This window comes from Lampetra planeri, chromosome 10 (assembly GCF_965212315.1).
Source record: "Lampetra planeri chromosome 10, kcLamPlan1.2.h2, whole genome shotgun sequence".
In the NCBI taxonomy this organism is placed as follows: domain Eukaryota; kingdom Metazoa; phylum Chordata; class Hyperoartia; order Petromyzontiformes; family Petromyzontidae; genus Lampetra; species Lampetra planeri.
The window spans coordinates 10,811,306-10,824,304 of NC_136116.1; the positions used below are offsets into that span (position 1 = coordinate 10,811,306).

General features: G+C 46.0%; 1 protein-coding gene across 1 annotated transcript in view; it reads right to left on the bottom strand.

Annotated features, from left to right (window-relative positions):
- Positions 1-12,999, bottom strand: part of LOC144721018 (uncharacterized) — a 66,514-nt gene that overhangs the window by 47,253 nt on the left and 6,262 nt on the right. The window contains exon 2 of the mRNA XM_078598299.1: positions 7,965-8,036. Within this exon, the coding sequence (XP_078454425.1) occupies positions 7,965-8,036 (72 nt within the window). The remainder of the gene's footprint in view (positions 1-7,964; positions 8,037-12,999) is intronic.

Genomic DNA, 12,999 nt, shown 5'->3' on the forward strand with positions numbered 1-12,999 from the left:
GGCATTCTCCAGGGGCCAGAGCAGGGTCCTGGGCATTGCTAGATCCACAGCAAAGAGTGTCTTATAACCTGCGCCGGTATTTACGGCAGGGTATGAATCATGGCGCGTTTGAGTTGTGCCGTAATGATGTGGGCGGTTTATCACAGGACAGTAAGCTTGGCACTCTCGTAATTGTTTCTCTTAATTTGGAGTTGATGAAAAGAAATGTCGGTGGAGCGGTGGTGCAGTCGCGAGGATACTGTGCTATGAAACTCGATTCCTGAGTTTGATTCCTGGCCACGGCTAACATCAGTGGGAAATTATATCAGAGGTGCCCCACATCCTTCACCAAAGCCATGGACCAGTGAGGTAAAGTGTGGTCAAACAATCCCCAAGACTGACATGGCATGGAGGACTTCATCCAGCAGTGGATTGATAAAGGGCTGACAATTATTCCTACAAAGAAAGCAAAGATATATATTATTTCCCGGTGAACGCATTTAAATAATTATTTCTGCGCTGCACGTTATAAACGTATCTTCCTGCGTTTATATCAGTGATTGACAACAGACTACTGGAACAAGCAGATACAAATTTGCGGCAGCAAATTCTCAGCAAGGTTCAGTGTCGGACCAGAGAAGTGTGGTGGTTGATAACAGAAAGGTGGGAACTTAGCCGTCAAGTGAGGCTTATAAATGTAACTTTTTTTGTACTAGGTAAGGCCCACTGAGTTGTATAGCTCTTTTCTCAGAAGTGACCTGGCCAGAAATGAGAGCTCAACGAAGTGGCTTATCACGTGGAAATTTATAGCAGCTAAATACTCGAAACCCACATTTCTAACCGCGGAGGGAAAAACTAGGGGACCCAGAGAAAAATCAACGTGACCAAGGTGAGAACATGCAAACTTCAAATATACAGGTGTCACTGTCGGCATGGAATCCACGACCTCTCGTATACCAGGGGAGGTAGTTAACACCTCCCCACTTGATGTAAGGACTCAGATCCGCCCTACGTACAGCAGATGTTAGTGCTCTCTCTGAGTTGTCAACTTTTCAACGCCTGACCGTCCTAGCATGAGCGTTTTTACTAAACATGCAAAAAATAACAACGGGGAAGCGGTCCCAGCCAAGAAACAAATTAATAGAGTGCGGCTCAATGCTAAGGCAAGGGACATGTAAGCATTATAAGAGCGGCAGCGTGCGTTACACGATGCAGGACAAACACTCATTCATTTGCTCTGGCGTTCTGCGTTTATTTAACTACACTCTAAGTATAAACACCTACCCCGCCGAGTCAGCTGTTGCCGAGGAATGAAAAGCCTCCCTGCTCATTGGATGTGGTGACTTATTTTCTTTGCCCACCGCGGGCCGGGCCCCGGAGTCCCGGGGCTCGGAGCGGGAGCGGCCACGCTAGGCTGCCCACAAATAAGGCACCTTCGGTGAATGTGATGCGGAGCGATGGGGAGGAGGAGGGGGGGGGCTTCCTCGCAAGCGGAGCGCATTGTTGTTGGCGGCCCAGTTATTCGGGGACAAAACCCTCTGCAGTTACCGCAGGTGTCCGCTCGCGAAATATCAAGCGTGTTCCCAGAAGTTACGGGGGGGGGGGGGGTCACCCCACTCGTGCATTTTGAGGTTGGCCACTCAACCCCACGGGGGGGGGGGGGACAAAAAAAGGCCTTCGTCCCAGAGTGATGGCTGCAGCTGATGTATGGATTACAGCGGAGAGCCTGCGACCCTGCAGGGTGGTTGGGTAGGATAGCTTTTAGTGTTGTTTTGCGGATGTTAAAAAATAAACGTTCCCATGAGTATACGTGCACGGCGAGGGCTTTTGCCTGCCGATAAGATCAACCCCGAGCCCCCCCACCCCGCGCGTCCGCTTTTTACGACGGAAAGCTGTGGGAGTCGGTGTGCGCGACAGCTGCATATACCCACGGTAGCGAGACCGCCACTAGGCAGTGCCCTTCCCAGCAAAGGTGGCTTCTGTGGGCAGAGTGGGGCCGCTACCGTAACGTTTTGTCTCTCTCTCTCTCGCTCTTTGGTTTTTTTGTCGCTACGACTTGCACAGGGGCACCGAGCTACGGACGGAACTGTCCGAGCAAGAGAGTCGACAAGTCTGAGCAAGTCGTAATGCCGTGATCTCGCTGTCCAGAACGGACTGCGTGTCACGGGACTCTCCAAGGCGAATGGAAGATTTGGACAGAATTCCAATAAATTCAATGCACATTTATTTCAGAGGTCTAGTTTTTTATATATATAACTGGTATTTATTTATATTTGAAACCTTAGACCGCGGGGCATTTTCCATGACTACAGAGAGTATGGAATGCTTGTAATGCAGTGCGGATTTTTTTTTCTTTACAAATATATATAGACGATTAAACAGAGCATCCACATGTTAAATCAAAACCAAACTTGCTTGTTTTTTGTTTTATTCCTTGTGAAAATTGCCTATTTGTGTTCATCTCACACTCGTGCATTTGAATGTATGTATTTGCAGAAGAAAACGTGCATAATTTTCAAAATAATTATCCATGTGCACTCCGAGGTATATTAAGTTACTTGGCAGGCTTTGACATTTCAACATCTCTTTGAATATCTCAAAGACCACAATTTCACAAATTATGTAAATTACATCTGGTTGGGTGGCCTCAGGGTACAGTACACTTATCCTACGAGTTCAAGCCACTCAGATTTGTTCCCGGTACGGTTTAAACTTTAATCTCAGTGGAAATGTGCCGTTTGGATCAATATCAAATGAATGTGCTATCCTTTTGGAAGCTATGTTTTCTTTGGAGAATTGTGGACTTTTAACATTGGGGTGTGGGGGGGACCGACCCTGCCCTGGTCTCACCGTTCCAACGTTTGACTGGAAAAATTGCAAGTAATTCTTCCAATTTCCCAGCATTTTCATTTGCCTCAGCAGTGACGGAGGAAACGGTAATGTGCATTACTGTAAACATTTACCAGAAGTGAAATCTGCCAAGCGGCCGCTTCTTTTGCTCAAACGAAACTAAAACAAGTTGAAGGAAATTCTTTTTTTTTGCTTGTAAAAATTCCAAATAGCGTGTACTCCAATGAGCATGGGTGGCCTCAAGCCTCCGAATTATCTGCATACTGTACTGAATCCATAACCACATTCATACCAGGTTCCATGATTCCTGAGTTCTCTGCCAAAGGGCAGGGTCACGCCCCTCAAGCTCCCTCCATCGAATGCGAACCATCGCCCTCTTCTTGGTTCTTTCGGTAAAGTCACGTAGAAGGGAAATAATAAAATAATAAAAATTAAACATAATAAAATAAGTCTTCAGACGCTGTCTCCCCAGACGCTGTCTCCCCGACAGACCTGATCTTCACCTGAGGACGACTGCTTGCATTGTGGCCGAAACGTCGTGAGAATTATTTTATTATGTTTTATTTTTATTATTTTATTACTTCCCTTCTACGTGACTTTAGCGAAAGAACCAAGAAGATGAATCCCTGCAGTCACGAAAGCTTTAAATCGAAATTTAACCATTGCCCTCTTGACACATAAAAAAAAACAGCTCTTGAGGCCACAACGAGGCAAGAACACTTGAGGTGGTCGGTGTCCTTTTAACGTCCTCAACAGTATTTTTAGGCGACACCATCGCAGTTCAAAGTCATACCTGCAACACACTTTCCCTAACCCATGAGAAATCAATTACAGGGCTATAATTTAGCTCTGCAATCACTGCATGCACCGCACAACTCAAAGGTCAACATTTATTACCGTTAAACCACTGCAATGAGCCTCTTGATCATTGGCAGAGATATGTCCAGGCGTAATGATTATCATTGCTGTCATTATCACATCGGCGTGTTTCACATTAGGGGCCCTGTTGGGGAAGGTTTCCCTTCTGCTGCCCACATGGCTTCAGGGGCATCCGCAAACACGCAATGCCCAGCAGAGAGGCCACGCCACTTTACAAGCGTTCATTCACAAGCACAGCCTCCCAGTGCCCAGGCATTCCCCATCTATCACCGACAGTGTCCCAAGAGAATCAGCTGAGCTACGGCCACTGACTATAATGGCTGGGGGCGCCACGGTGGCGAGATGTTAACTACCTCGCCTGGTATACAGGAGGTCGTGGGTTTGATCCTAACCTGACGCCTGTATATTTGGAGTTTGCATGTTCTTCCCATGGTCGCGTGGATTGTTTTCCAAGTTCTCCGATTTTTCCCTCCACATTTAGAAGCATGCATTAAGATTATTTGGCTCCTATACATTTCCACTTCCTTGAGCTATCATTTGTGGCCAGGTCGTTTAAATAGTTAGTTAGTTAACTCACGAGGCTGGGGGATGCGACGATCTGTGTGTATTTAAATTCCAAATGTATGTTCATGGCACCACAACACAAATAAGGAGACTGAGTTCTCCAATGTGTCTTTAGGTTGTACTGCACTTTGCCGGACATGATGTCCGACGTTTCGCTGCACGTGCTTGGAGCTTCGTCAGAACTGAAGCTCCCAGCAAGTACATCATGTCGATGAACGTGCGGTACAACCTGAAAATACATAGGAGAGCTACACAGCACAACTTCCAATACCTACGCAGCATTGAGGAGACATGATCTTAATATCCCTGTATCTATCATTTAGAGTAAGCGTCTTAAAATCCAATGGTAATATATAATTATAAATATTTGCATTCATAATAGTGTCTGTACATGTTATTGTATTACCCGTCAATACAATGAACTGTATATGTTAGAGGGAAAGTTTCAAAACGTTAAGTCAACCCCATTTGCTACATTTAATCAGAAACCTGTTTAATTGTTATTGCTATATATGATGTCTATTTTTTGGTTCTTTCGGTAAAGCCACGTAAGATAAAAAAAATATCACAATGATTTGTTCTATCTACGTGGCTTTACCGAAAGACCCACAGAATATGAATTCCTGCAGTCACGAAGTCAAGATCTATGATGTAATAATAAATAAAAACCCTCCGTGTCCACGACCATTGTTTTTTGTTCAGATAACAGGGGTGGAGTCGTGGCGCAGTGGATCGGTTACTTCACAATGAAGTCAGTACCTGAGTCAGGGCTCACATCAGTGAAGAGTGACATCTCAACTTTTCCTGGGCTCCCTCTTCACCAATCCGCATTGACAAGCGTGGTGAAATATGGTCAAACAAACCACCACGACCGACACGAAGTGCAAGAGGCCTTCATCTAAGAGTGTATTGACCAAGGGGAGTATAACATTATTTAAATTTCAAACCTCTTGACCACAACTCTTTCCACATTAAGCAGTAATGTACACGCGCGTTGAATCATATGCGCGCGAATTTATCCCTCCTAAACGAAGAGCAGATTGAGTTTTAACCTTTATTCCACTCTCGCCGAACCCCCGCACACAGCAAACACAAACAACTCTCACTCGCCGCGAGGTCGAATACAAAGAAACACCCGACCACATTCAACCACAGTTACTCAAGGAGACCCGGGTCTCCTGACTCCATAAACTCTCTCAGGGGTCAAAGGTGATCGTGGCCCCACTGGGCCACGAGAGTGTTTTTTACTAAACAGACCCGGGATGCTGCTGCTGGTCCTTCTATTGACTTTCCTAAAAGTCACCCTACCCCCTCTCCCATCGCTCCTCCCAGTGTCCTCACCAACTCGAACCTAGGCCTCCCTCCTTCCACCCAATACCCCATCCGTTCCGTAACTCTCCCTAACCACTATGGGTGGAACATTGCATCGTTTCATTGGATTCCTTTGCGGTGCATAATTTTTATTCTCAAGCTCGTGATACATGCAACATCATTATCGTCGTCGTCATCGAGCGCATCATTTTTTTTTGCCGTGCTTTACATATCGTTACAACTTTTAGCAACTAATTGTGTACGTATATGTTGTATATAATAAGCTAAAATCACTCCTGCGGTCAGTAGCGGTGCTACCATTCAGCATAAAAAAACACATGTAATTTATTATTAATTTGAATTGTGACACATTCCTTCAATCGCCAGGGGAGTGGTTGAGTCAGCGCCCACTAATTACGTTCGAAAACCCGGAGTCGATGCGTCCCTTTGCACCTTCACTTCCCTTGTTGCGCGAGCGGAAACCTGTTGATGGCAATGTCGGGTGCACTCGCTTTGTTTTTTATGGGCAAGAATATTAGATGCGGTCGTAAAACGGGGACTGTCTAACAGCAGACTTGAGAATTAAACTCATCACTCCAACATTCAATTCCAGGTATTCCCCCACACCCCCATCCACCCCCCGCCCCCCCCCCCGCTCCGATTTATGCATATTTCTGTGAAATCAGCAAAATAAAATGAACACAGTCAGTGAAGTGCATTACACCGTTTACTTTAATTCCACAGTGAGCTATAAGAAACATCAGGATCGTGTACTTGTAACCCAAAAATATCATAAATTTCTGAAACATTTTTTGTTCGCTGCCTTCTGCAAACAGTAACGTTGAACAGGGGGACGGACCAAGCTCTGCGCACTTGGACTGTCACAATCTGAATGTGAAAAACATCGAATGTGCGCATTTTCATTTTCCGTGCCAGCTGCCTTCTCTCCTCCTTGAGGGCCCAAGTTCTGCTGTGTGGAGGCTCATGGGAGGTGGAAGGTTTGAGGATTCACTTGGTAGTTCTATTTGTTTTTAAAAGCCGGGTTTCAACTGGGTCTACTATTTTTTACGGATATTTTTTTCATTTCATGCATCTGAAACGCACCTGTGGCAATAAAACGTCTCTTATAATGGTTTTATCACACTATAAAGTTAAACAAAAACTACCCTCATGCTTACAACATTGAATGCCTCCCCTGTCGGCAACAGCTTAGTAAGGCCTTCATCCAGCAGTGGATCCATCACGGCTGATGACGACTGCGATGCTTCCAGCACTGAAGTGTTAATGGACAGAGCTTGCACAGCTTAATGAGATGTCCAGTACACGGATGACACAAATATGTGGCTCTGAGTGAAAACTCAGGTGTACCTTCCGAGGCAAAACAAAGTGATGTGTTCTTCTGGAATATCACATCAATCCCTAGCACATGATGGTGGTCTTTCCCGAACTTGAAGAGGATGGTATATGTTAAAGGAAATTATTTCCCTCGCTGTATCACACCGACCTCAACTTCACGACATTGCATACAATCATATAGTGTGAGGTGGCTAGAATACAGGAAACATATACGGTGTTATTACATTAATACTTGTAGTAGAATACAGATTACGGGGTGGCTCAGAGGTAAGAGTTGGCACCGCTGAGATTCTGGGTTCGAATCCAGGCAGGTGGCTGCGATTAAAGTGCAGTGAGTTGACGGTCTTAGCTCCCTGTCACAAATGGTGTTATGGGAGAGAAAAAGAAACCCGTCATCTTAAGTTTGCTTCTGAATTTAATTTGGCAAAGTTCCAGCGTTGAGAATGAAAAATCTTGACTGTCACGACTTGTCACGAACATTACATTGCTCCGTCGCAGGGCGGTCAAGTTTAAGAGACCCGAGAATAATTTCCGTGATGTCGACTTCTGCCGGCCAATTCTCTAGCGCGGGACGTTGCACTGCTATGCAAGAGTAGCAAATGGATGCGTCTTGAAAATGTACGCTCAAACAAAACGCCATCAAATAAAAAAAGAGACCATGCATTTTCTCTATTCTCGCTGCTTTGAGCAACATCCCCATAACGCATCTTCCTCCGCCTGTCCCCCCCCCACCCCCACGCTCAAACAAGACGCCATCACATAAAAAATAAACCATGCATTTTCTCTATTCTCGCTGCTTTGAGCAACATCCCCATAACACATCCTCCTCCGCCTGTCCCGCCCCCCACCCCCCACGCTCAAACAAGACGCCATCAAACCAAAAAAGAGACCATGCATTTTCTCTATTCTTGCTGCTTTGAACAACATCTCCATAACACATCCTCCCCTGCCTGTCCCCCCCGCCCCCCCACATCTCTACCCCCCACATCCCTCCACGTGTACCCCCGCCCCTCAAGCACCCCTACCTCTGCTCTTGCGGGTGGGCGTGAAGTCTGTGCTGGAACTAAAGTCCGACGAAATGCTGGAGCTTCCTCGGCCTGCACACGGGAAGACGGGCGCACAAAGAAGTCGGGGATGGTGGTGGTGGTAGGGGGATACGGGGAGCGGGGTGGGGGTTGCGTTACAGCGTTGTGTGCAAACTTTGTTGTTTACATGTTAGCGTCCTCCTGCTACCTGTCACGGCCCTTTCACGGGGACAGCTGACAGACACGGGGCAGGCGGCTGGCTGTTCGAGACGTAGGGAGCACGGGCGGTGACGTCCTCTATTCTCCCCACACTGCCCGAGAACCATGCGACCTTCATCACTGCGGAGTTGTGACCTCCTCGTTGGGTTTTTGTTGTTGTTGTTGTTGAAATGGTTGTTCGTGAATGGTGCTCACGTTGACAGATTTCGCGCGGTAATGAGCCATGTTCGCAGTTGTCAATTCACGCGTGTTACATTTGACGCGAGTCTCGGGCTTTGTCACGCTATTTAATCGCGCGCTTCGTCAATGCTTTGTTTTAACGGAGCGAATAAATGCGCTTTGAAAAGCCGCCGCGCGTGTAGATTTAATTGTTGTCATTTCAGCCCGGAGTCTGTGGTTTATATATAACAGTTTATCAGCCAATGATAGCAATCTGTTTTTTTGCAAAGACATTCTTCCTTAACGTGCATCGTTGCACACGGAACTTTATTGCATTTTGATTAATCAAGACAGAAAAACACGTTTCATTTTAAATCGGGCGAGAGGCCATTCGAGGGAGACCTGCGCTACAAAACCAAAGATCAAAGCAGGAACATAGATGAAGAAAGAAAACCAGGAAATTAAAAACACAATAAATCAATGTACAACACAATTCAACACAATATATCAACGTCAAATACCGCATCATATAAACTCTTACATTGGACATCGTTTAAATTTACAGCGGTAGAAAACACAAACAGAGATCAGTAAATATTAACGACATAGTGTCCATAGGGGCCTGCGGGCAATGATCAAAATCGTTTGCTTTTAATTCATCGTTCCAAGCTCATGAAGAGTCGTGCTTGAAGGAGCATTTTCCCCACGCAATGTGAACTCCAGCACTGTGTATTAGACTCCTCGTGTGTAGAGTGACTTAGCCCACAATTGGTAAGACGTACATGTTTACCTTTCACTTTCATGTTTAACAAAAAAAAAAGAATTAATCTGTCTGCTTCTAGATTTGAAGTTTTCGTGACTGCAAGGATTCATACTCTTTGGTTTATTCGGTAAAGTCACGTAGGTAAAAAATAAAATAAATTAAATCACAACGTTTCGGAGGCAACACAAGCTTCCGTCTTCAGGTGGAACCGTCACAGCCAATTTACTTAATTGATGCAGTAACTTTGCTGTGATGGTTCCATCTGTCTGCTTGTTTGTTTAAAAAGCCAAGTTTTTCGCTCACCTCATTAGCGTTTATTGTTGCTGATGCTGCTAAAACTACAATGGGCAATTAAAGGGTTTTGAGAATAGCCTGAGTATTCGTGTACTGTATGTTGAACTTCTTTCACGCCGTACGTAGCCAACCGTGATAATCGGAGGTGCGGCGGACGTACAACAAAAGTATTTGACAGAAAGTTTCAGTTATCTCACTTGGCCAATTCCGAATCCCCTTCGACGTCAATAATATAATGGAACAACTCAATTGATGATATGGAAGGGTATAGGTAAAGCGCGTTATGAAATATGACTAGGTCTGCATATCTTTAGCCCTCTGCTCACTAAATATTTAGAAAAGCTGTTCGAACGTACGCCCTTCAATTTGTTTCCTGTTGTTGTGCATGTTGACCAGCAGGTCTGCCTTGTCTAAACAGGGCTCGAGGTCTCAATGGGCTCTCGCTTGCTGACAAATAAACCACGTGATTGTAAAAATGAGCTATCTCTCTGATGTGTCTCTTTCGGATTGTGCCACAACGCTATTCGGCACGATGTCCGACATCTGACGCCCAGCACGGAGAGCTTTACAGCAAAGGCAAAGGTCCCCCAGTATAGCCTTAACAGACTGTTGGGGCAAGCGCTGTTAGCGAGCACCTATGAAGGCCGGCACGGCACACGAAGGGGTGGGTTGCCAACACCACGCCCGGCCGCCTTTGTCTCCCCAGTAGCGATGTTTACACATTGCACCAGGTACTCATTTGAGGCTGAGTCGACCTAGAGGAGGCCCAGAACCGGTTCAGATAATCGTCACTGGTGGTGGCCGTGAGCCGGAATCGAACTCGGGTGGCCGGGTTCGCAGAGCAGCGCGCTGACCGCTACACTGCTGCGTTACAGCACAACTGTGAAAACATACACAGTGAACATTATTTGTTTAACAGTGCCGCCTGTTTCACTGCATACAGTATTGCATCTCATTGTGACTTATACGAACTCTGGTTTCCATACAAATTACAAATGCAATTTTTTTCAAAACGTGCAACCGAGTAAGCGTGACAGGTGAGGGATGTATTAAATCAAAATTTGCAAAAGCTTGAGTTAAATTCACTATTCGCCATGTAATTGAGAAGGTGACGGTGGGATTTGTAATCGCTGTAACCGCGTTCCAGTTTAACAGCCCTCTGAGCTCAGACGAGGCGTCCTCACTGTGAGTCCAGCCCAGTAATTATGGATGAGCATTGGCAATGGGACAGACATAACTGTGGGCCAGATCTGTCCCCACCGGTTGGAACATTCGCACCTGTGGCTTCGCACAATAAATAAACCTCCGATGTAAAAATAAAACTTGCTTATTTAAAGCTGCCTAAAGCCACATTTTGTCAAAACTTTTTTGGGCGGCTAAATGTTTTGACAGCATCGTCTGGGCTGTAACGGTCGTTATAAATAGTGCACGCACGCTAGCGCGCCGCACCACAAAACAACCGAAACGCGCAGCGTGAAATCTGACTGCTGGCAAGGAATCTGCGGAATTCTAGCTTGTAATTAAAGGGCGAGGAGACGGCGTGCGTGTGATGAACGCTGGCTAAAAAAACGAGGCGGCAGGGTCTTTTATTCAAATTAAAGCCGATCGAAAGTGTGTGAGCGCAGTGTGCAATCAACGCAACATTTGGGACCCCATTCATTCAATGCCGCTCTAGCTTGTTGTAAGAACAGCACTTGAGTGTAGTGTAGCATGTAAGCTTTGCGTGAGTACGCAGATTATAAACAGAGACGGATAAGGAGGAGGCTAGGGGGGGGGGGCTTTATTACATGGGTGAAGCCATAAATGCTTTGTGCCACGTTTGGCTAAGCCAGGGGCCAGGGTTACTGTGCAAGGGGCATCAGTGCTCACGTAATTTCCTTCAGGGCGTACATACTTTGGTAATTCCGGACACACGCACATTGACACATAATCGGCGTGCAGTTATTCACTTGTCAAACAGCTCAAAGTGGTACCCCATTCTAACCGGCATAGGGCAGTGCTTAATATCCCATTTTGCAAGTTTAGCCAGTCCTCGACTTACGAACACCCGAGTAACGAGCATTTACGGACCAGCTTGCATGAAAGTTTTATTTTTTAACATCGACTTGAAACGCGAACCTCTCACTTGCAAATTGAACCGCCACACTATTTTGTAATGACTCAGCCTCGTGCTGGGAGTGAGTGCATGTGCGTCTGTGCGTGTGCACATTTAAATATACACAGTAGATTACTGTGTTCCGATTTACGACCTGTTAGACTTACGAATGGGCCTCAGGAACCAATTCTTTTCGTAAATCGAGGACCACCCTACTGAGATATTGCTGGGATTTCCACACGTCTATGGCGGGGGTGAGTTTATATATCGAGCAATCACTGCTAAGTCTCCACAAAGTGTCACTCTTTGTTTTATTATCAACCCTGGTAGTGCTGAAGTGCTGAGCTAACAGTATTCCCATATTCACCTGCAGGCTTTTACCCCCGCACCACCTAACCAGACTGTGCACATCTGAACGATACAATGCATACGAATCTGTGCTTACGAACATGCAGTAAATACGCCCGTCTCTCTGTGAATATTCTCCTTACACACTTCTATCCGATTACTACAAGAACTGCATGGAGTGCTGGTTTCCAGCGGTATTGTCATGAGTGTGTTTGAAGCAACTTATGAATACACTTCGACCATAAGGTCGTCTTAATTATTGCTCTGGGTAGTAGAATTCTACTACCCATCTTGTGCTTTCATATATAAATATATATATTATAGAACTCTCTGCATAGATAAGTTTCCCATATTTTCACAGTACCTTGTTTCGGTGAAATTAAGATGCTTTCATAAATCAAGTTGCGTTGCATAAATATTGCAATACTACAGTGCTGAAGAATGTTAGGGTAGCCAAGACAAAGTGATGTCACCAAATGTTCAACATATGCGGGCAAATTAAAGACAAAGGGAGCATGAATGCCGCAATCTAATGAAAACCACGCTCTCCAAGACTCGCTTTACTGGGGTGTTGTGAGAGTGGTGGTGGGGGGGGCTCACAGTTGGTTGGTTGTAGCAGGCGAATAGGTCGGGCCAGGAGTGAGGGGGGGGGTGCAGGGAGGCGGGGTAATGTGGACTTCAACCGAAGAACAATGACCCCTTGGCTGGAGAGAGGGCTTCGCTGTCCAAGCTATAGCCATCTACCCCGCGGCGTACACTAACAACTGCCCGAAGAGACACGCAGGGGCTGCGGGGGCGACGGGGGCGGCGTGCATGCGATTCATCAGTTTTCAGACAGATATTTTTATAGTAAACACTGCACGCAGTCGGACTTTTCCATAAAAAAAAAATCCATGCGAGAGTTGAGATGTGGGGGGGGCGGGCGCGCGCGCACAGGAGGAGGATCGTAATTGGCGCAGACACCTCTTGAATTTTGCAGAGTTGCAGCGTGTTCAATTTATAAGCAGAGACACGCACAGCACCATATACGTGCTTGCACCGATAACCAAAAAAAAGCACGTAGGTTTTGCAATACACAGCCTTTACCGAATCCAAGGGGATAGGGAGGGGAACACAAGATGCAAAAGAGAAACTTCAACACCTTCTGCGGGTCTTCT